This window comes from Bos taurus, chromosome 18, assembly GCF_002263795.3.
Source record: "Bos taurus isolate L1 Dominette 01449 registration number 42190680 breed Hereford chromosome 18, ARS-UCD2.0, whole genome shotgun sequence".
Lineage (NCBI taxonomy): Eukaryota > Metazoa > Chordata > Mammalia > Artiodactyla > Bovidae > Bos > Bos taurus.
In genome coordinates this window covers 36,896,064-36,919,208 of record NC_037345.1, presented here as the reverse complement: position 1 = coordinate 36,919,208, position 23,145 = coordinate 36,896,064, and the positions used below count along the sequence as shown (strand labels likewise).

The window sequence follows — 23,145 nt, the reverse complement described above, 5'->3', positions numbered from 1 at the left end:
GCAGGAGACATGGGTTCCATCCCTGGGTCAGGAGGATCCCCTAGAGAAGGAAATGGCAGCCCATTTCTACTATTCTTGCCTAGGAAATCCCATAGACAGAGCCCGGCAGGCTACTGTCCATGGGGTCACACAGATTCGGACACAGCTTGGCAACTAAACAACAAATGAAGCATAATAAAACAAAGAGTGATAAGATAAGGTGTGCCTGTATATATACACATGTTCTTAGAACATAAGGACTTGAAATTTCAGAATTAAATCCACCCCATCGCAGCTTATAGTCAGGAGAAACCAAATTTCAGACATTCAGTTACTGCCCCATGGTCACCCTGGTAAAACAGTGACAGAGCACGATCCTTGAGCCACGACTTAACGTAGAGAGAAAAACTGGATTGTCAAAGACGAGGAGTAACAATTTCACCAGCCCTTAGAGAAATGCTGTATGTTACTTTTAAGCTCTATTCAATATAGCCAGTGTTCTTAATCCTAATTATTTGATGTGCACAACTTATCTGTCCCAAAACACTTATTCTTCTTGACAATGAGGGAAATCTTGTTTTCCTTTGTTTTTTGCTGCTTTTAGTCTCTACCTCCTATGTCCTTGCCTCCATCCCTCTCTCACCTCAGCCCCTCTTCTTTACAGGCTCCTCCTACTGCTTCAGCCCAGACGGGTCCCTCTGCAGAGCCCACAGTACCTGTGGTCTCAGCTTCTCAACCACACAGCCCCTGTGACATCTACTGTGTTAGCACTTGGCAGACTGTGTCTTTTCAGCTTCTTTCCCTGAAACAGACTATAGAGCAGAGGCTCATTTTATATTTCTTTACACTGTCATAGCACTTAGTAAAATGTCATTTGACAAACGTTCATTGAACAAATACTTATTTAATAGGCCTAATAATCTAGCAAACGATATCTGAAATAAATGTGCCTCACATTTGGATAACACTATCATTGCAAAGCAGGTTCTTTTTAAAATTTTTAAATTTGGGAATAACTGCAAATTTATAGAAAAGTTGCAAACACAGTACAAAGATAGCATGCCCTTCATCCATGCTATATAATATTACTACCTTGCTTAACTATGGCACATTTGCCAAAGCTAAAAAAAAATAACATTAGTACATTACTATTCATTAAATCCCAGACTTTATCTAGGTTTCACAGCTTTTCCACTAATGTCCTTTTACTATTCCAAGATCTAATCCAGGATCCCATGCTGCTTTTCACAAGTTTATTCTCATGAGCTCAGTTTTCTTCCTAGTAATCCCATAAGGAAAGTGGTATTATCCCCATTTTACTGAAGGTAAAACAGAGGCTCCCAGAAGTACCATTTAGAGAGGTGACAAGCAAGTAGCAGAATCAGCACTCAAACCCAGAAGACCACTAAACAAACACAATGGAAGGGGTTGGGGGAAAGAGAAACAGAGATGGCTTAGATGGCTCTCATGTATGGGAAGAAAAGCTGGGTCCCGAGATGAGAGGGTAAGTGGGGTAAGGAGGCAAAATGCCTGATTCCTGCAACTCTGGGTGTTTCACAAAGTTCCCTCTGTGATGCTGGTTAAACACTGTAACTTTATGAATCAGATATTCATTGAGGGCTCAGACATACTCTAGTCACAGTTAGCCAAAAAGAGATCAGGAATTGGAAATTCCTCTGCTTAATCCTAGACCCGCTGCCAGCTCACTGTGTGTTCCAAGATCTTTAGGTGTGTGTGTGGTGCAGCACAGACTCTCACTGTACACACACATCTTTTCAGCCCCCTCACTCGGGTGTGGAAAAGGCGCCTGCCAACAATGGAAGCTTTTTAAAAGGAAGACCAGCTCATAACATATGACACACGGTAAAGCAGTCAGTATGTCTCACCGTGAAACCCAAGAAATGCCTTCCAATGCAACTGATCAACTGAGCGCTTTACGAGACCAACCAAAACCAGAAAAACAGTTCATAACTAGCATGACATGGCGGTGGGTGAGGATTATATAAAGAAAGCATTAAATTAGATGGAAAAAAGGAAAACTTGAAAATGGATAAAGTCATACTATGTCACCTGATGGGAAAGTTCCATCTTTCCTTGGTCAGTACACAGATTCAAACAATTTCCATTTACCTTCCACCAATTTTTTAAAGGCTTCCTTGGCAGGCTACAGTCCCCATGGAGACTGCAAAAGAATCGGACATGACTGAGCGAGTTACACTTTCATATTTTTTTCAACTTCCTAAGCATTCCAAGTCTGAAATTTGTTTTGAAAATATATAAGCTATCAAAGCATATCATGGAGAAAAAGCAATAAGATGGGACCAGCCTTTCCAGGCATTAAAAAAAATGTCGATAATCGAAATCACAAATAAACAGGATAAGTAAAGAGTCCAGAAATGAATACTCACTGCATATAGGAATATAAGAAAGTAAGAATATAAGAATATAGTAAGTGATAAACACAAAGTATCACCACAATTAAAAAAAAAAGCAACTAATGTTCATAGGATAATAGGATCTCGCTACAGGGAAAAATTAATTGAAACTCAGCCCTCATTATACACATAATATGAATGTCTACATACATGTGCATATACAGATATGCCACTATAATTTGTGGTGGGATAGTTTAACATGAAAAAAAAAAGTAAAACAGAAGAAAATATTTATTCCATCTAGAGACAAGAGAGAATCTTTTCACTATGGAAGCAAAAGTTGAAATTACAAGCACTAAAAAAAACGCTCAGGCATAGTTTTTTTGTTTTTAACTACTTTTCTAGAAAAACCACAGAAAAGGAGATAAAAGGCAAAACAAAAATATAATAAAAACTTATAATCATAAAAATAACCAGTAAAACTTGTGTACCTAGATATTTTACACACATTAGGATGACTAAGTATTAAAAAGAAAAAAACAAGTGTTCACAAAGATGTGGAAAAATTGGAACCCTCATTCACTGCCAGTGGGAAAAGAGTACATCTGCTGTGGAAAATAGTTTGAGGGTTCCTCAAAAGCTAAACATAGAATTACCATATGAACCATCAACTCTACTCCAAGGTGTACAGCCAAAGAACCAGAAGCACAGACTCAGACAGACACTCAGACATCCACATTCACCACAGCATCAGCCAACAGCCAAGTGGAGGACACAACCAAAATGTCTATCAACAGATGAATGGATAAAATGTGTTTACATGTGGTAAACACATACAATGGAATATTATTTAGCCTGGAAAAGGGACAAAACCCTGATACTTGTTACAACATGGGTTAATCTTGAAAACATTATGCAAGTGAAATAAGCCAGAGTCAAAAGGACAAATGATTCCACGTAAAACATGAAGTACTAGAATAAGCAAATGCATGGAGACATAAAGTAGAACACAGAGGACGTCTCTCGTGGTCCAGTGGTTAAGAATCCACCTGCCAATGCAGGTGGGTTCAATCCTTGGTCTGGGAAGATTCCACATGCTGAGGGGCAGCTGAGCCCATGTGCTGCAACTACTGAAGCCCGCACACTCAGAGCCTGCGCTCTGCAACGAGAGAAGCCGCCACATGAGCCCACACCCCGCAACTAGAGTAGACCCTGCTCCCAACAACTAGAGAAATCCCGTGCAGAGCAACAAAGACCCAGGGCAGTCATAAACAAACAAGCAAACATAATGCAGGACAGAGGTTTCCCGGGGATAGGGCTGGGGAACAGAAGGAAGGGAGGATGCTTTTGTGTGAAGGGTACAGTTTCAGTTTGGGATGATGAAAAGTTCTGGAAAAGGACAGTGATGAAGCTGCACAACATTGGGAATGCACTCAACGCTGCTAAATTATTCACTTAACAATGGCTTAAATGGTAATTTTTATGAGTATTTTACCACAATTTTACTAAAAAGTCTATATAAATCTCTAAAGTTAACCTCTATAACTCCACAAGTCAAATAACTGAACACTATGAAAGAAGTCACGTAAGAGAAAAGCAACTGATAACTGTAGAAACACCATAAGCTTAAATGATGAGGTGGGACTCTATACCTGATAGCAAAATGACAAACTAGTATTTACAAGGTCAAGGGAAAAATAATCTTCATATGCCACGAGGAAAATTTTACAATGCCTTGGCATATATGATTATTATAACACCAGATTTAGGCAATCTGGTAACACACTTCAGCTTTTTAAATGTTCATATCCTTTGACTTGGGGCTTCCCTAGTAGCTCAGTCAGTAAAGAATCTGCCTGCAGTGCAGGAAACCCGGGTTCGATCCCTGGGTTGGGAAGATCCCCTGGAGAAGGAAATGGCAACCCACTCCAGTGTCCTTGCCTGGAAAATCATGGACAGAGGAGCCTGGAGGGCTGCAGTCCATGGGGTCGCAAAGAGTCTGGCACAACTGAGCAACTAACACTTACTTATCCTTTGACTCAAGAACTTCATTCCAGAAGAAACCAAGTTGTGGGTAAAGATGTTTACATCAGGATTTTCTGCTTTATTGACTATGCCAAAGCCTTTGACTGTGTGGATCACAATAAACTGTGGAAAATTCTGAAAGAGATGGGAATACCAGACCACTTGACCTGCCTCTTGAGAAACCACATGCAGGTCAGGAAGCAACAGTTAGAACTGGACATGGAACAATAGACTGATTCCAAATAGGAAAAGAAGTACATCAAGGCTGTATATTGTCACCCTGCTTATTTAACTTATATGCAGAGTACATCATGAGAAATGCTGGGCTGGAAGAAGCACAAGCTGGAATCAAGATTGCAGGGAAAATACCAATAACCTCAGATATGCAGATGACACCACCCTTATGGCAGAAAGTAAAGAGGAACTCAAAAGCCTCTTGATGAAAGTGAAAGAGGAGAGTGAAAAAGTTGGCTTAAAGCTCAACATTCAGAAAACGAAGATCATGGCATCTGGTTCCATCACTTCATAGGAAATAGATGGGGAAACAGTGGAAACAGTGTCAGACTTTATTTTTTGAGCTCCAAAATCACTGCAGATGGTGATTGCACCCACGAAAAGACACTTACTCCTTGGAAGGAAAGTTATGACCAACCTAGATAGCGTATTAAAAAGCAGAGACATTACTTTGCCAACAAAGGTCCGTCTAGTGAAGGCTATGGTTTTTCCAGTGGTCATGTATGGATGTGAGAGTTGGACTGTGAAGAAAGCTGAACACCGAAGAATTGATGCTCTTGAACTGTGGTGTTAGAGAAGACTCTCGAGAGTCCCTTGGACTGCAAGGAGATCCAACCAGTCCATCCTAAAGGAGATCAGCCCTGGGTGTTCTTTGGAAGGAATGATGCTAAAGCTGAAACTCCAGTACTTTGGCCACCTCATGCGAACAGTTGACTCACTAGAAAAGACTCTGATGCTGGGAGGGATTGGGGGCAGGAGGAGAAGGGGACAACAGAGGATGAGATGGCTGGATGGCATCACCAACTCAATGGACGTGGGTTTGGGTGAACTCCGGGAGTTGGTGATGGACAGGGAGGCCTGGCGTGCTGCGATTCATGGGGCCGCAAAAAGTCAGACACGACTGAGGGACTGAACTGAACTGAAGAGAAATGCACAAGGACTGAGAAATGGTTATATGAACTATGGCATATTAACTGATAAACAGTATGAAACCACTAAAAAAAGGTAAATAGAAAGACCCTGAAACATGGACACGTGTATCAAAAATAATGAAATGAGGACCTCCCTGGTCCTCATTTGCCTTCCCATGAGAAGGTGAGAGTGAAGGGCTGAGAGTGAAGGGATACGGGTTCAATCCCTGGTCAGGGTGCTAGGATCCCACATGCCTCTCGGCCAAAACACCAAAACATGAAACAGAAACAATAGTGTAACAAATTCAATAAAGACTTTAAAAATGGTCCACAACAGAAACATCTTTAAAAAAAATAATGAAATGCAGAAAAGAACGTCTATCCATGCTACGTAATTATAACCATATGAAATGATTTGCCAGGCTAACATCGAGAGCTTACTATGTACCTGGCACTGTGCTAGACATGCTATATGTCTTACATAATTTATTCCTTATAACAAGCCTAGGAGATATAAACTCTTGTCCTGATTTTATTAATTAGAAAATAAGGGCCATCAAGTCCCTGGGCGTTATACACATGCTGCACATGGGGATGTAGAATCTGACCACAGCCTGTGTGACTCCTGACCTTATATGCACGGAAATCACATTTAAGGGAGAATTGAGTGAGAGATGTGATTTTTTGAGGGGGATAAAGTTTTCAATAAAAAAAATTAGAAAGTAAATCATTACATACAAGTCTCAATAAAGTGCTATGCCATTATCCTAGACCCCGATTCCACCATTTCTAAAACCTTAGAAATATTATATTTATACAGACAGGCTGCCATTCACCTTCTTTTTATAAAAAATGGATACTTTACAGTTGTGACAACATGAAAAAACCACCTGGAACTCGGCTCCCTTTTTGCCCCAGATGTCTTTTTCATGCACAGCTGCAGAGCACAGCCAAAAACAGGCTTGCTAAATAAATCTTGTGGGTCTCTGGAAACCTTCCCTGGAGGCACGGCTCACTACCACCACCATTTTGGAACTGGTCCTCACAGTTCGAACAGAGACATATTGAGTGATGGAGGTGTCCTCAGTCAGAGCCACAACCCTCTTCTCATTTTGCACTGCCAAAGAGAGGGGGCTCCTGTCTGCTCCCCAAAGGAAAACTGAGATCTTTCTGTATGCTTTGGATAGACATTAAAAAGCCTACCAGGTCCAGGCTGGCTGTGAGGCATGGTGAACCATCTTCAGAGCAGAAAAGAGAGAGACGAGACAGGGGCCAAGGCATTTGAAAGGTATTTGAACAGGCAGAAATCCCTAACGTGCAACGACTGTCCTTCACAGACTGATTTGGGAGTGGTTTGGACATTCAGACACAGCACCATAAAACATCTCTAAGGCAGTTTGGGGTTACAGATACTTGGCTTTCAGAAGACGTGGCTGGCACCTGCCCCGTCTGCTCAAATACATAATGTTCCTGGAGATAAGGACAATACGCGAAGGTACCTAAAAATAAGCCAAGGGGAAACACAGACCTATTTAAACGTCCAAGGAGACTGACTCAAAGACCGTAACCATAGAAACATAATTTACCCATAGCTGGGCTTTTTTTTTTTTAATGTGGATTTTTTTTTAAGTCTTTATGGAATTTGGTACATTATTGCTTCTATTTAATGGCTTGCTTTTCTGGCCACAAAGCATAGGAGATCTTAGCTCCCGTAGCAGGGATCAAGCCCACACCCTGTAGGGTGCCCATGGTAGGGACCTACTCCTACCCATAGGAGGGAATTGTCTTTATAAGACAAGCAGAGATGGCTGAGGGAGACCAGCATCACAAGAATGGAGGCCCCTGGAAGGACACAGAGGCTGGTATCATGGCCGTGGCATCGAGGTCACAACCGATTCCGAAAGCCAGTTCCCCTTGCCCATCTGTGAACACCTGCCCTCTTCTAGTGACTTATTTTTCTGAGAAGCACATTTACTGGCGCCCACGGTGCTCACACAGTTTTCCCCAGCATGGCCCGTGGCCACCACCTTGCTGTCTCCACCACACAGATGGGAAGCCAGGCCACCCTTGGCTTCTGTGACTGGCAATGCCAGCGCCTGGACACGGTGGCTGGCACAGGAGCGCCAGGTAAGCCGAGACAGCAGCCCAGCCACTCATCCTCCTCACCTCCAGTGCTTCCTCGTCCTGAAGGCTCAGGGCCAGCTGGCCAACTCAGTTTCTGCAGGCAGGTCCCAAACTCCAGAGAGAAAGTCAGGCCACCACACAGACAGTGAATCTCACAGGACCCAGGCCACTCTGTCCTGCTGTCTGCCACAGACAACATCATGGCCGACACCCTAAGCTATCACAGTGGCTCTGGAGCCCTCAGATGGTGCTGCCGGAGAACTGAAAGCTATTAGAAGGTAGTCCCAAACGATGCCTCCTGCTCAATAAGTTTGTTACAGAAAGGACAGTAACAATACCAGGCTAATGCTTGCATGGAGAAGCTACGCTGCTATGTTCAATCCAATGACACTTAATTTTTAATTTAATACTTCCAGTAAATAAAAGAAATGTTAAATAGTGATCTTGCTAAATAAAGATTAGAAATTAAATATTGTGCTGTAAACATAATAAAAAGAATAAAACAAATTTGTAACTATTAAAAAGAAGAAGCTATGCTGCTCCAAATTTCCTGTCCTTGCCACACTTCTGCTACTACAAGCATCTACATTTATTTGTGTCACTTTCTGGTTTAAACACCTGCATTCCCCCACCTACAGTTTATCAAAGCAAGTGGCCATGACCCTTCCCAACTGCCCCAAATTAAGACAAATCACCAAATGACCAGAAATCACAAAAGATTTGACAGTCCTCAAGATGTTTAGAAGAATAAACTTTTGGGGGTTGGCTTTTCCCTTCTAAATTCAACACTGTCCTGATGAGACGGAAGGAAAGCGGGACAAAAATGGATTTGTTTTGAAACAGGTCCTTCTCTTCCCACTTATGGGGAAGCAGGATCAAGTGCAGAGAAGTTCGGCATGGATGTGGAAGGGCTCTCCTCTCTCAAATGGGACAAATACTCTCAATGGAACAGCTACAGGAGGCCCCCTGGTGGCACCAGGGCTTTGCCCCAGTTCAGCATCCCAACCCACTCAACAGCACCACGATCTTCTCTAAGCCAGCTCTTAACAATAATACTTAGCCTTTTTTCTCCTTAGTCTGATCATTTCCATAAATTAGGGAAATGAAAAAAAAAAAAAAGTATCACTTAAAAAAGATATCCCCTCTCAAGAAATCCAAGGTTGATAAGAAATGAATTTAAAAATTAATGCTTTTTAATTCTGTGCCAAGGAAGGTTTGAGAAGAGTGCAGTCATATGGAGAATGACCTTGGCTGTACAGACTATGCCAGAGAGAAAAGAAGATGGGTCATGGAAAGAATGATGAATTCAAATTCCATCTCAGTTTGGGAGTCTTCTCTCACCCACCCGGCATTCTGACACGGCAGACAGAGTCCCGGCTCCATGTGAGCACAGCTCTAGTCTGGGCTGGTGCTCTGTGCTGTCACTCACCTGTGCCATTGGCCAAGCTACTGTGGCTCGGGTTCTTGACAGGCTGGTGGTGCCGGCTGCTAGTACCAGGGCTCTGCTCTCCGGCTGCTGTGGCTGGTCTGGCTGAACCACTTGAATGTCTGTGCGTCCTGCAGGTTCAAAATATAAAACAGACAGACATAAGTTACCATGAAGAAAAAAGAGCTGTGCCCCCACCTAAGTCACCGTATTCCCTCTCTCACTATTTATGGGAAATAAGCCCTGTAATAGTCCTTCTGGTCTTTGACTCGACAGAAGCTGGCCCCAAACGGAGAAACCCAGGTAAGCTTCCTTCCTGGTAAAAAGTACAGAAGGTAACTTTAGGTAAATTTTTCCACTTGAAGTAAACAAATCCAGAGTGAATTGCCCCTACATCTGAAATAACTGGCAAAATATCCTGTGACCATCACATTATTTTTATTGGGCTTGACCATAGGAAATAAACAAGAAAATCACTGGATGGGCTACAGACAACATATTTTTCCCATTAGCCAAAAAAGCAGCCCCAAACTTATCCAAACCCATTTGCTCTATAGCTAGAAACATGCCTGCCTTGGGAATAAATGTTAAGGGCATTAGACAACTTCAAGCAACGTGCGTGTTGCCATGTTTTACCTAGAAAAGGTGACTCAACAGTCTATGGAAGTAAATGAGGAACAATGCAGAGAGGGATCTGTACAGGAAAAGTGGTGGAATCAGCAACAGAGATCATCTGGCATCTTTAGAGAATGCAAGGCAACAGGCAGTATATGTCTCCACAGTCTTGTCATAGCTTGACATCTTCATTCAATGAAAATGACTGAACTTTGGTTTCCGTTTTGTCAAAGGAGATTATCCTACTACTCCATTACATACAATTTTTCAACAGTGAGAGGATTTCTATACTACCCAGGGAAGAAAAGACCACCCCTGTCCAGAAGAGAGAGATCCAGGGAACAATTTATAACCACAAGACGAGGGGCAGTGAGAATACCACCTACAATAAGTGTGGAAGCAAAGACGATGCTGAAGCTGAAGCTCCAATACATTGGCCACCTGATGGGAAGAACTGACTCATTGGAAAAGGCCCTGATGCTGGGAAAGATTGAAGGCAGGAGAAGAAGGGGACGACAGAGGATGAGATGGTTGGATGACAGCACTGACTCGATGGACGTGAGTTTGAGCAGGCTCCAGGAGTTGGTGATGGACAGGGAAGCCTGGCATGCTGCAGTTAACGGGGTTGCAAACAGTCGGAAACAACTGAACGACTGAACTGAACTGAAGGACGAAGCAAGTATTTAATATGCGCTGGGCTAGAATATCAGGTTCCAGGTACCTGTGGTGTGCTGTGCATTTTGCACATATTATCTCATTTAACATGGCAACCCCAGAGGTCACCAACTATTATTATGTCCATTTTACAAGTGAGAAAACAGACACCGAGAAAGTGAGCAATGGAGCAGAGATTTGAATCTAGGTACTCTAAGATCAAGAGTCCACGCTCTCGGGTTGGAGGCTGGGGTGGGGGTGGGGGTAAGCCTGGACTTAAGTTGAATCCCTTTCGGGCTATTCATGGGTCACTTGGCCAATGGTGAGATGAAGACCTTGAACAGAAAGCTCCCCCATGGGAAGGCTCCACACCCACCAGAACACCTCTGCTGGTGAGACATTCTGGTCCAGGATGCTGGGAAAAACTTGCAGCACCACAAACCCAGAGATTCCCAGGGGAAAGACGTGGCCCCATGACTACCTTCTCCAACACAATGGGTACACACCCACGTGTTCACAGTGACTGTCTTTGGACGCTGGGAATATGGATGTTTCCTTTTGTGCTTTCCTAGGTTTTTCTGATTTTCTTCATTAAACTTGCCTACTTTTGAGGGAGGAAGAAACACAATTATTTAAAAAGAAAAAGTTTTTCTTGGGCCAAAACTACAAAAAAAAAAAAAGAAGAAGAAGAAAAAAGCAACCTAGCAAACCCTGGAGTCCTTGGTACCTAAGACTGCATGGCAGTTAAAAATGGACAGGAGAGCACAACTGAGCTATGGAAATAAAGATTTAATTTGGACTGTTTTTCCATCTTATTTTTCCCTGAGCTAATTTCATAAATCAAAGCTGTCAACCACACCTCAGTCAAGAAAAATATTTCAGAGTCCCCACTCCATGGGAAGGAATATTAGCATTGAGCACTTTACCCCAAGTCCTCATCGAAAGCAGGAGTGCAGGCTAGTTCCAGAGGGGAAGATGGTCATTAGCTGCTGGTGAACGTGTGTGTATGTGTTGAGGGCTGAGAGCTTCAGAGAGATCAAATTGGTTAATAGAAGGTTTATTTCAGCCAAGAATCCCCTTAAAAGGACAAAAGAAAAAAGCCTCTGTGATTGGGTGCTCAGAGCCCACAGCAGAGGGCTGGACCCTCCAGGCGGGGCAGGCCGCGTGGGGCAGCGCAGAAAATGAGACACCAGTTGTGTCACACGCACGGGCTCCTGTGACTCTTTCCAGCCCCCTGGGCTCCTTGACCCTCTGCAGGGCAGCTGGGCATGACAACAGGGTGGGTCCTGTTACTCTCCTGGCCCCTCCCTCCCTTCCCCGAAAGGGCATGTGGTCAGAGTTGAGAGAGAACACTTTCAGAAATACTCAACCACTAATGAGAGCAGCACACCCGGAATGACAGGCTGCAGCAGCGCCGGGATCAGCCCAGAACCAGGGGCAGCTGGGACCGCTTTGCGTGGATTGCCGCCTCCCTGCCCATGGCCCATGGCCACCCCGCTACCCGTCCACCACACACACACACACACACACACACACACACACACGGCCACCCCATTACCTGCCCACCACACACACACCCACACACCCACACCCACACCCACACACACAGACACACACACACAGACACACACGGCCACCCCACTACCTGCCCACCACACGCACGCACACACACACACACACACACACACACGGCCACCCCACTACCCGCCCACCATACATACATGCATGCATACACATAGACACACACACACCCTTACACATACATACATACTTCCCCCAGATTCTTCCCTTGCCTTCAATCTGGAGCTTCCACCTTTCCCCTCTTGAATTATCTTTAAAATAAGACTCTTAGAAAGAAGAGAAGGCCTCAACATTTGAGGAAAATCTTTCTCTTCAGCAGTTGCTTCTTTGGGAGGACTCAGTTCAGTTCAGTTGCTCAGTCAGGTCTGACTCTGTGCCCACATGGACTTCAGCACGCCAGACTTCCCTGTCCATCACCAACTCCCAGAGCCCGCTCAAACTCATGGGAGGACTCACTCAACCCTTAAAAGATGGGACTGTGTCGTGATTAAAAAGCTGGCCCAAATGCTGAAACCACACACCATAAGCCAAAATAGTACCAGGACGCAAATGGGGTGATGGGTGGAGATGAGCTGGGCTCCACCACAGGCAGCCTGGCTTCGGCTCTGCCAATGACTTCAACCTTGGCCTGATCCCTCCGCCATTTTGGGGGCAGGAGGGAACAGCTATGCAGACCCTGGGGCAGTTAAAAGGTGGCAGAACAGCAAAACTCCACAAATGGTTTTGAGTCCTCTAGTTACCGAGATTCAGCCTCACTAGAGTATGTGCTTTCTCAGAATGCTGGTGTGAACTTATTCCTCTCTCAAGTCAGAAACTAAGGCCTCCCTAAGGAATACCAGTCAAGGTCTGGGTCCTGGGATTATCTCCCCATGTTCCAGAAAACGTCTGATGCAAGTGAGGCCCCCAGGAGAGGGCTCTTGGCTGTCCCTTGCCGTTCAAGCTTTGACATTCAGTGTCGGCCTCAGTCCTCAGCTAACCCTGAGAGCCACAGCCTCAAATGCTGTGAGACGTTCAGCACTGTCCTTCATGAAAGCCAGTAACTTGAATTCAGTCATTATTTTCTGACCTATTAGGCCGTGTTCTAGAGCTAGCAACAAAATACAAAGAATTCCTGACCTCAAGGACCTACATGTTAGGGGAAATGCAGTGACTGATAATTCTGCTCAGACACAAATTTGCATCACTCCCTATGAAGCTGGTGTGTGCGAGTCACTGGCTAGTGAGTGAGCCTGGCGGGTAACTTAGCACTTATCACCCAGTGCAACTTTGTTAATCATCATCACATATGCAATAGTTTATATGGAGTATAAACAAAAATTTGTTAAAAAAAGAACAAACAGGCAGCCTTACTATCAGTAATGTAAGTTAAAACAAAATGAAGAGTCAAAAGAAGTAATAGCTCACAAAACAGAAAAACAAAAGTTTCTGCTAAATTAAAAAATGAAATTTAAAATTTGGTGGTGGCTCAGAACTTGGGATTGGTAAGTCTATCATATCCCTTACGAGGAAATGGATTTAAAAAGCACATCATTAAAATTCAAAACTTCCGCCCTTCCAAAAACACTATCAGAAAAATGAAAAGCCAATCCCTAAACTGGGAAAAACTATTTGTAAAACATGTATCTGATAAAGGATTTCTATTGAGAATATATAAGAAAAAACTTCCAAAACTCAGTAATAAAAAGAATAAACCAATAAAACTAACCGAAAAGTTTTAAAAGAGAAGATCTACAAACAACAAATAAACACTTGAGAAACACTCAACATCAAGTCATTGGGAAAATGTAAATTAAAACCACAGTGAGATACCATCACACAACTATACAAATAGACAAAGTAAAAACAAAACAAAAAAGCCTGACACACACACAAAAAAAGAAAACAAAAAAAAACCTGACAGTAAACAGTGTTAGTAAGAACACAAAGCACCCAGGTCTCTCAAACACCGCTGAAGGGAATGCAATGTGGTTCTATCATTTTGCAAAAAAGTTTGGCAGTTTCTTATAAAGTTAAACATGCACTTAGTGTACCAACCAGCAATCCTACGCCTAGGTATTTATACAAGAGAAAAGAAAACATGTTTATACAAAACTTGTGGGCAAACTATTTTGGGTGACTATTCATAATTTTCAAAACCATAAACAACCCAAATCCGTGAATGAACAGACCAAATGTGGTACATCCACACAGTGAAACACTACTCAGCAAACAAAAGGAATGAACTACTGATGATGAAACAACACAGATGAATCACAAATGAATTATGCGAAGCAGGAGACAGACTAAGAGGCTACAGAGTGTATCATTCCATTTTTATGACATTTAAGAAAAGGTAAAACTGCAGAGACAGGAAACAATTAGTATCTGCCAGTAGCTGGAGAAAGAAGTAGGGGCTGACTACAAAGGGGCAAGAGGGAACTTTGGGGGGAAATGATACATTCTGTATCTTGATTTTTGGTGGTGGTTACCAGACTCTATGGGCTTCCAGGTGGCACAGTGGTAAAGAATCCACCTGCCAATGCAGGAGATGCAGGAGACATGGTTTTGATCCCTGGGTGAGGAAGATCTCCTGGAGAAGGAAATGGCAATCCACACCAGTATTCTTGCCTGAAAATCCCATGGAGAGAGGAGCCTAGAGGGCTACCGTCGACAGGGTAAGGAAGAGTCTCAGGCACAGCTGAGTGACTGAGGACACACCAGACTCTATACTTCCATCAAAACCCACAGAACTGTACACTGCATAGGGTTTATGTTACTGTATGCAGATTATACTGTCACAGACCTATTTTCATTTTAAAAAGCAATCTGTGTGTTTCAGTCACTGCAAAAACAACTAATCACATGAGAAAAAATTTTAAAGTAATCGAAAAGTTTTAAAAGAAAACTTAGGTATGGTATGAGGATATGTGTGTGTTAGTCACTCAGTCACGTTCGACTCTTTGTGTTCCCACCAGGCTCCTCTGTCCATGAGATATTCTGTGCAAGAATACTGGAGTGAGTTGTCATGTCATTTCCTTCTAGGGGATCTGCCCCTCCAAAAAACACCCAGACAACAAGAACATTGAAGGGAATATGATTCAGGCAATATCTGCTGCTGCTGCTAAGTCGCTTCAGTCGTGTCCAACTCTGCGCGACCCCATAGACAGCAGCCCACCAGGCTCCCCCATCCCTGGGATTCTCCAGGCAAGAACACTGGAGTGGGTTGCCATTTCCTTCTCCAATGCATGAAAGTGAAAGGTGAAAGTGAAGTCCCTCGGTCGTGTCCAACTCTTAGCAACCCCACGGACTGCAGCCCACCAGGCTCCTCTGTCCATGGGATTTTCCAGGCAAGAGTACTGGAGTGGGGTGCCATTGCCTTCTCTGTAAGGCAATACTCAGAACTCTACAAACACTCTGTATTAATAAATATGGGGATTCTTCAATGCCCGAGGACACATCTCTTGCAAATGTCAAGAATTCGTGGCTGACCGGATACTGGGTGCCAAGCATATTTTTCTATCTTGGTAAAAGAGGCCCAGAATACTAAAGGGAAGTTCTTTGACCTCAGAATTCAAGCCCATTAGCTGGGCAAAAGAGAAGTTTCTGGGCAGAACCACTGAGAGTGGGGTTTTTCCTCCCTTTAAATTTATTAAAGGAAAAAAAAACAGACACAGAAGTTAAAATTGCCTAAATAACTTAAAACTGTTCTCACATCCCAATCCAGGGAATTGATTTTTGCCTAGATGACTAGAAGCAAGAGGGTGGCTGTCCTGCCCCTCTTCCAAGTCCTCTTAACTGGGCATTGTCTTTTAATAGCAGCATGGAAACAAAATGAGTGAGGCTGGGCCGGTTTCCAGTAAAAGAATCAGGAAAAAAAAAAAAACAGTCACTTAAAATAGAATCATGGAGGGAAAAATGGGAAGCAGTGATGGGAAAAGAAATGGTTTCCATCATTCAGAGAGGCGTCACTAAGCAAACCTGCTCCCACCTACATGCAGCCTCCTCAATTCTTCCTGTTCATTCAAATGTGGACAAGGAGAAGGGGAATGGGAGGGGGGTAAAAGGGGGTGGTGAAAAGGGAAAGGCGCAATTAAGAGTTAAAAATGGGACCACTGGAATCATTCTGAGGGTAATTTACGGCTCCATTCCACACCCTACCTCTGGCTGCCAGCCTCAGAAATGACAGGAAAGGTAAAAATAAAACAACTGCCAAGCCCATTCTACATGACAGAAAGACAAGTGATTTACTTATGCCCAATCTGGAGAACAGAGAAACATTCTCAACGGTGGCAGCTTTCTGAGACTGAAAAATTCACTTTAAGAGAGACTATATACTACATTTTGACTCCTCTCATCCCAGGTTGTATGCTGGCTGGGCTTCTAGCAGAAGCGGTCAGTGTCTCATTCCATCCCACCCCAACTCGGAGCAGCAGGGAATGACCTGGGGTTCCCTGAATACAGAAGCCCCTCACTTATTTGTCCCATGTCCTGAGATGGTACAAGGGCACAGGACGCTCCAGCAGCTCAGGAGACTGTCAACCTCCACTGATACACAGCAGGAAGCTGCAGGGGGCCGACCCTGAACACGGGGCTCCAACTTCTGCTGTAGGTGGGCCAGAAAAGGCTCTTCCACCTTCTTCCCCCTGGCATCTCCTCTTGCTTGAACCTGGCCCATCCCAGAGCATTCCTGAGCTACAGCCACAGACCCGAAAGGACCACACGGTACCAGAATGACAGCGCCCAGGCTGTTATTTCTAAGTGTTCTGACGCAACAAATCACAAAGGCAGGGATTCAGCAGGAAGGAGGCACGCTCCTAAAAGAATATGCTCATCAGACGTTCCTCCAAACCTCCCTCTAAACTCCTCCCAAGGAAAAGTTGGAGCTTTTGCTGATCGACTCGCTGGCATCCTCTTCTCTGGACTCTTCGCCCAGCTGGCTCCTCATTCAAATCCTGGTCTAAATGTCCCTTACCTCCCAGGCTGCACTAAACTCCCTGACTTCTCTGGCATAGCATTCTATCCTTTTCCTTAATGGCCTTTTTTTTTTAACTTTTTATTTTGTATTGGGGTATAACCAACTAACAATGTTGTGATAGTTTCAGGTGAACAGCTGAAGGGACTCACCCTTTCTATTTGTAATTTATGTTTGTTTATCTGTTTAATGTCTAACTTCAACAAGGCCCATGAAGGCGGAAGCCATGTCTGCTTAGGTGTAACTTTGTATAACCAGAACCTAGCATATGCTTGGCCCCACAGTAGGCACAAAGAAACATTTGCTGAATGAATAAAAGACGCAAGCTCTCAAGTACAAAAGCACTCTTGGGCCTGTAACCTCTAATATTTCCCATGTTCCTAGCAATCCATCACTCCTCACCTCCCTGTCTCCAACCACCTCTTTAAAGAATGGTATCTATGCCAAGAGATGGAATCCACAAGGTAGGAGGTATTGAGAAGTGTCAGAGCTAGTGTCTTCCAAAAAGATTAGCCCGCAACATCATGTAAGAACATTCTCTAGTCTACAAACCAAGGTCTACAAATAAAAATCATTTCATTATACTTTTTTTTGTGCCACATATACTAAAATTGCAAGACAATCTCCACATCCAACCAAATTTTATTTATCATGGTTTTGTTGTTGTTGTTCTAGCTATAATTTTCAAGCACTCTCCAACAGGTAAAGACTAGGCAAGTGATTGAACATGGGAATTAAGAGAGATACCTTGTGTGGCAGGAATATTTTCTAAAATGCCCCTCCTCCCAAAAACACCCCACCTCAATGCATAAAACCAGGGAATGTGATGACATATTACACAGCCTGAATTCCTGCTGAGCACGTGGCCTCACTCAAGTTGGAGGGCTTTATAGAGAGATGGCAATGCCCTGTGGAATCAGTGCTCATCTCACAGGGGTGCCATTTCTGTGATCCAAATAGCCTTCGTGAGACACACACTCCTGACATTCCAACCATCAGTTGGGGATGTGAATAGTTATCTATACGTGGGACATCACTGTTCTCAGAGGGTGAGTAAGTAACACTCTCTCCTGGTAGAGTTCAGGAACATGGATGTTACTACACACGCTTTTTCCAAATAAGACATATTTATGTGTCAGCTTATCTCAGATTCCAATGCTAACCATGGAAGTTGTAAGGACTTGAACAATCCAAGAAAAAAGGTTCAAAGTGGAAGTATCAATCATGAAGAATAAGTAAAACAGGAGGAGCAGAGACTTCCCTGGTGGTCCGGTGGTTAGGACTCCATGCTTCTACTGCAGGGTGCGTGGGTTGGAGCACTGGTCAGAGAACTAGGATCCTGCACGCTGCAGCCAAAAAAAAAACCCCAGGGGGAACCACCACGCTCTTGGCGGTCTCGCTAAGCTTTAGAAATACAAGGCTGTCCTGATAAAAAGTCTCCCCTGTACCCTGTGCCCCTGAAACCATCACTTCTCAGGGAGTCGAGGTGCCAAGGAATGTAAACTGGTAGCAAGACCCACCCTGAAGTCCTGGCAAGTGAGAAGCAGGAACACAAGACTCTTTCAACTCAACAAGGATTCACTGAGCTGCTGCTACGTGCAGCAGAGCACTATTCGGGGCCTGGTGGGGACACAAAGATGCCTAAGGCCCAGATGAGTTTGGCTGAGAACTCCCCCTGTACCCCTCCCAACCTTCAAAACAAGAGTGCTGTAGATGGGAGAGAAAAAAAACCAACTCCTCAGGAGTCCCCATTTCATCATTCTTCTCTACATGTAAAGCAAAAGTGTAGGGTGTGATTTCAAATAAAGGTTTTGCTTACCTTTTTTGAAGGGAAAAATTTTAAACAGAAAGAACAAAACCAACCATATCCTCATCTCCCCTTCTCCTTCACCAAACAGCAGTGATTCACACCATCTCCTACTCTAGACTTTCACAAATCTCATGTTAAAAATTGTTGTCAATTTCTTATTTCAAAGTTGTACCTTCAAAGGCCATTTATGAGCACACAAAATAGACCCGACACACAGACGTGCCATGAAAGTCCAAGAGAAGTCCCAGTCCAAACAGAAAATCTTCAGACAGGGAGCCGGGGAAGAAATTCTTGTTCTCTCTACGCTGTTAGGTGCAGAATTTCACACTCCATTATCAAATAATCCGTGAGCCAAAGATACCTTCAACTCATAAAGACAAAGAAAAGGCAGGCCAAACACAGGCTTAAAGTGGCTGGTTGGCTTAGCAAAGAGAGACAAAGAAAGCAGAACAGACAGCACTTAAAAGGCAAGAGGATGAAAAGATATCACGAATCACAAGAAACAAACGGACCAACCATGACAGTTTAAAGATACAAGGTATTATATTGGTTTGGGTTTGTTTTTCAATCTTTTTTTTTTAATTGAAGTATTGCTGACATACAAACTGTATTAGCTTCAGGTATACAACATAGTCATCCGACATTTCTATACATTCTGAACTGATGTATATAAAGTCTAGGAATCATCTGCCACCAAAGTGATCACAAAATTATTGCCCATATTCTCCACACTGTACATTACATTCTCATGACTTGTTTATTCTATAACCAGAAGTCTGCATCCCTTAGTCCCCCTTCATCTAGTTCTTCCAACTTGCCACCCTCCTTGTACTGTTTGTTAAAAACCCAGTTCAATGATGTTTCGAGCAACACCATCTAATATATAAGCACCAAAAATGTGGAAACTAAATGGCTGCAGAAAATATGGCAAGAAAATACAAAACAAAAGGAAGCTGGGGAAGTTATGCTAATACAAAACTAAATAAACTTTTTAAATGATTTTTAAAATTCAGGCATAATTTACATATAGTAAAATTCACTCCCTTTCAAGGGTACAGTTAAATGAGTTTTACCAGCATATACAATCGTGTTATCATCATCATGATCAAGATATAAAACACTTACACTGCCCCCCAAAATTTCTTGGTGCCCTTGGTATCAATCCCTCCCCTTAATTCCCAAGAATTGCTAACAGGATTTCTGTCCCAATCATTTTGCCTCTTCCAGAATGTTATATAAATGGAATCACATAGAATGTAGCCTTTTGTGTCTGGCTTTTTTAAATTTATGATCTTAACCATTTTATTTTACTTATTTATTTACTTTTGACCCCACCACCTGGCTTGCAGGATCTTAGTTCCCCGACCAGGAATTGAACCTGGTCCCAGACAGTGAGGCTTCCCTGATAGCTCAGTTGGTAAAGAATCCACCTACAATGCAGGAGACCCCAGTTAATTCCTGGGTCAGGAAGATCCCCTGGAGAAGGGAAAGGCTATCCACTCCAGTATTCTGGGCTGGAGAATTCCGTGGACTGTATAGTCCATGGGGTCGCAAAGAGTCAGGCACGACTGAGAGACTTTCACTTTCACCTTCCAGGTAGTGAGAGCGTGGACTCCTAACCACTGGACTGCCAAGGAAGTCTTTTGTATATCTGGCTTCTTGCATTTAGCATAATTCTTTTGAGAGTCATCCATGTTGTTTAATGCTATTCCTTTTTATTGCCCAGAACAAATAAAATTTTAAAGGTGCTAGAAAAAGAGAGGATCACAAGATAAAAATTTCAATTCACCCAAAAGACATATTTCAAACTTGTATAGTGGGTCCAAGAATAAAACCTTTAAATACACAAAGCAGAAATTCTTGGATACAACCTGGCCCCACCTATTAAATGCCGTCGCCTCCTCCTATTTTCCCATCATTCCCTCCACTCCAGCCAGACTGGCCTCCTTCAACTCCAAAGACCCACTCCCAGCTGGGTTCCTTGGCAAGAGCCACTCCTCTGCCCAAAGTCCCTGACGAGAGAGCCTCATGGAGAAATCCCTCACCTTCTTCAAGGCTTTGTTTACAGGTCGCCTTCTTAACCATACCTCTCTCATCTGCATTATTTCATACTGTATCCTGTTGCTATGTAAAGAGTCCACAAGATCAAACCTGCAGACAAGGTCAGCTGGGCCTTTGCAGCTGTAATCTTGGCAGAATGGTAGGAGGCGGGTGCCAGAATGAAGTGAACTAATACATAAATAGGAATAAGGATGGGAGACTGAGAATATTGAGACTAGTATTTTTGCTATATTTTCAATAGGTATGGGTACATAACAACTTTAAGAAATCCTGTGATGTGTTCTGTGCTTTAGTTCTGTGACTATTTTTACCTAATGCAAAGTGAAAAACCTAAATATAGAATTGTTCCAGTGTATAAAAAGAGTCATTCTATTTAGGTTATTGAGTATGCCATCATAAAGACAGTCGCTAAACCAAAGCCTAAATCTCCACTTCCACAGACCTTGGCGCTTTCGAAAGGAGCCAAGCAGGGCCAACAGACTCCTAAAGGAAACATCTAACCTCATCACACCAAACCACAGCCACAAACACCATGGCTTAAGCAGTCCTTTTCCCCGCCATCCACATCTGTCCAAAGCATTTCCAGACAGTTCTGTTCCGATCTTTGATCATCACATACCCAAACTGTGCTAGTTCCTGTGACTCAAGTCTTTTCTCTGAGATCCATACTCTTTAACTGACTTCTCTCTAAACATTTTCCCTTTCGTTGTCTTTTTCTTTTTTTTTTAATTATTTATTTTTCTGGGTACTCCACGTCTTAGTTGCAGAATGCAGGTTCTAGTTCCCTGATCAGACTACTGCATTGGGAGTGTGGACTCTTAGCCATAGGACTACCAGAGAAGTCCCAACTCTTGCCCTTTCAATTACAATTTTCTAGGACTGAGAAGTCCTAGAATCCAGATACAGGTCTCGTTAAAGTAGAAATGTCACCCCTGCCCCCTAAATCATGGAGACCCTAATACTGGTACCATTGTTCAATGTCAGGAATACACCTTGTGGTCCTCTGCATCTCCTAGGTTTGGCTTGCGTTCTCCTCCTATGGATACACTTTGAGAGGAACGACTCTGCCCAAGTCACTCAGTACCACTGTTCCACAGAGCCTACTAAGCACTAATCATGACCATTATGGGGGAAGTCATTTTAAAGTGACAGCTTCAGACTTCCCTGGTGGTCCAGTCACTAAGACTCCACACTCCAAACGCAAGGGCCACAGATTCAATCCCTGGTCCAGGAGCTGGATCCCACGTGCTGCAACTAAGTGTCTGCATGCTGCAGGGGAGCCACCACCTGCAGCTAGTCCTCCACTCCTCCCTCTCCAGTTCCCACATCAATGCTCTTGATCCCTAGGCCCTAGGGACCTCAATCTAGGAATCTCTAGGTCCCTGAGCCTAGCCTTGGCCTCCACTGTGTCAAAACATTCCTACCTTCTTCTGCCTTCTCCTGTGTCCCTTCTCCTACCCCTTCATTCCAGGGGCTAGTAGACTCTCCGACAACAAGGCAGCGAGGTTCTGGAAGCAGTTTGTTGTTTTAGTTGCTAAGTCATGTCCAGCTCTTTTGCAACCCCACAGACTGTAGCCCGCCAGGCTCCTCTGTCCACAGGATTTCCCAGGCAGGAATACTGGAGTGGGTTGCTATTTCCTTCTCCAGGGGATCTTTCCAACCCAGGGACCGAACCTGTGTTTCCTGTACTAGCAGGTGGGTTCTTTACCACTAGTGTCACCTGGGAAGCCCAAAGGAATGAGTATGTGCTGTATTCAAATAAAATTTTATTTACAAAAAGAAGTGGTAAAGAGGATAAGACAAACTCAGACTGGAAGAAAATATTTGTAAAAACATATCTTGATAAAAGACTGTTTTCCAAAATATACAAAGAACACTTAAGACTCAACAACAAGAAAAGGAAAAACCTGATTTAAAAAATGGGCAAAAGGCCTGAACAGACACCTCACCAAAAAAGATATATACATGGCAAATGAGTATATGAAAAGGTGCTCTACATTATATGTCATTAGGGAAATGCAAACGAGACACCACGACATGCCTATTAGAAAGGCCAAAATCTAGAATACTGACAACACCAAATGCTGGTGAGGATGTGGAGCAACAGGAACTCTCATCCATTGCTGGTGGGGATATAAAATGGTATAGCCATTTTGGAAGACAATTTGGCAATTTGTTACAAAACTAAAAGTACTCTTTTGCTCTTACCATCAGATCAGATCAGATCAGTTCAGTCGCTCAGTCGTGTCCGACTCTTTGCAACCCCATGAATCGCAGCACGCCAGGCCTCCCTGTCCATCACCAACTCCCGGAGTTCACTCAGACTCACGTCCATCGAGTCAGTGATGCCATCCAGCCATCTCATCCTCTGTCATCCCCTTCTCCTCCTGCCCCCAATC

General features: G+C 43.5%; 1 protein-coding gene across 4 annotated transcripts in view; it reads right to left on the bottom strand.

Annotated features, from left to right (window-relative positions):
• Positions 1-23,145, bottom strand: part of WWP2 (WW domain containing E3 ubiquitin protein ligase 2) — a 144,831-nt gene that overhangs the window by 51,578 nt on the left and 70,108 nt on the right. For all 4 annotated transcript variants that reach the window (XM_059876647.1, XM_005218541.3, NM_001083414.2 and 1 more), the window contains one exon: positions 9,078-9,205. In XM_059876647.1, coding sequence (XP_059732630.1) covers positions 9,078-9,205 — 128 coding nt within the window. The remainder of the gene's footprint in view (positions 1-9,077; positions 9,206-23,145) is intronic.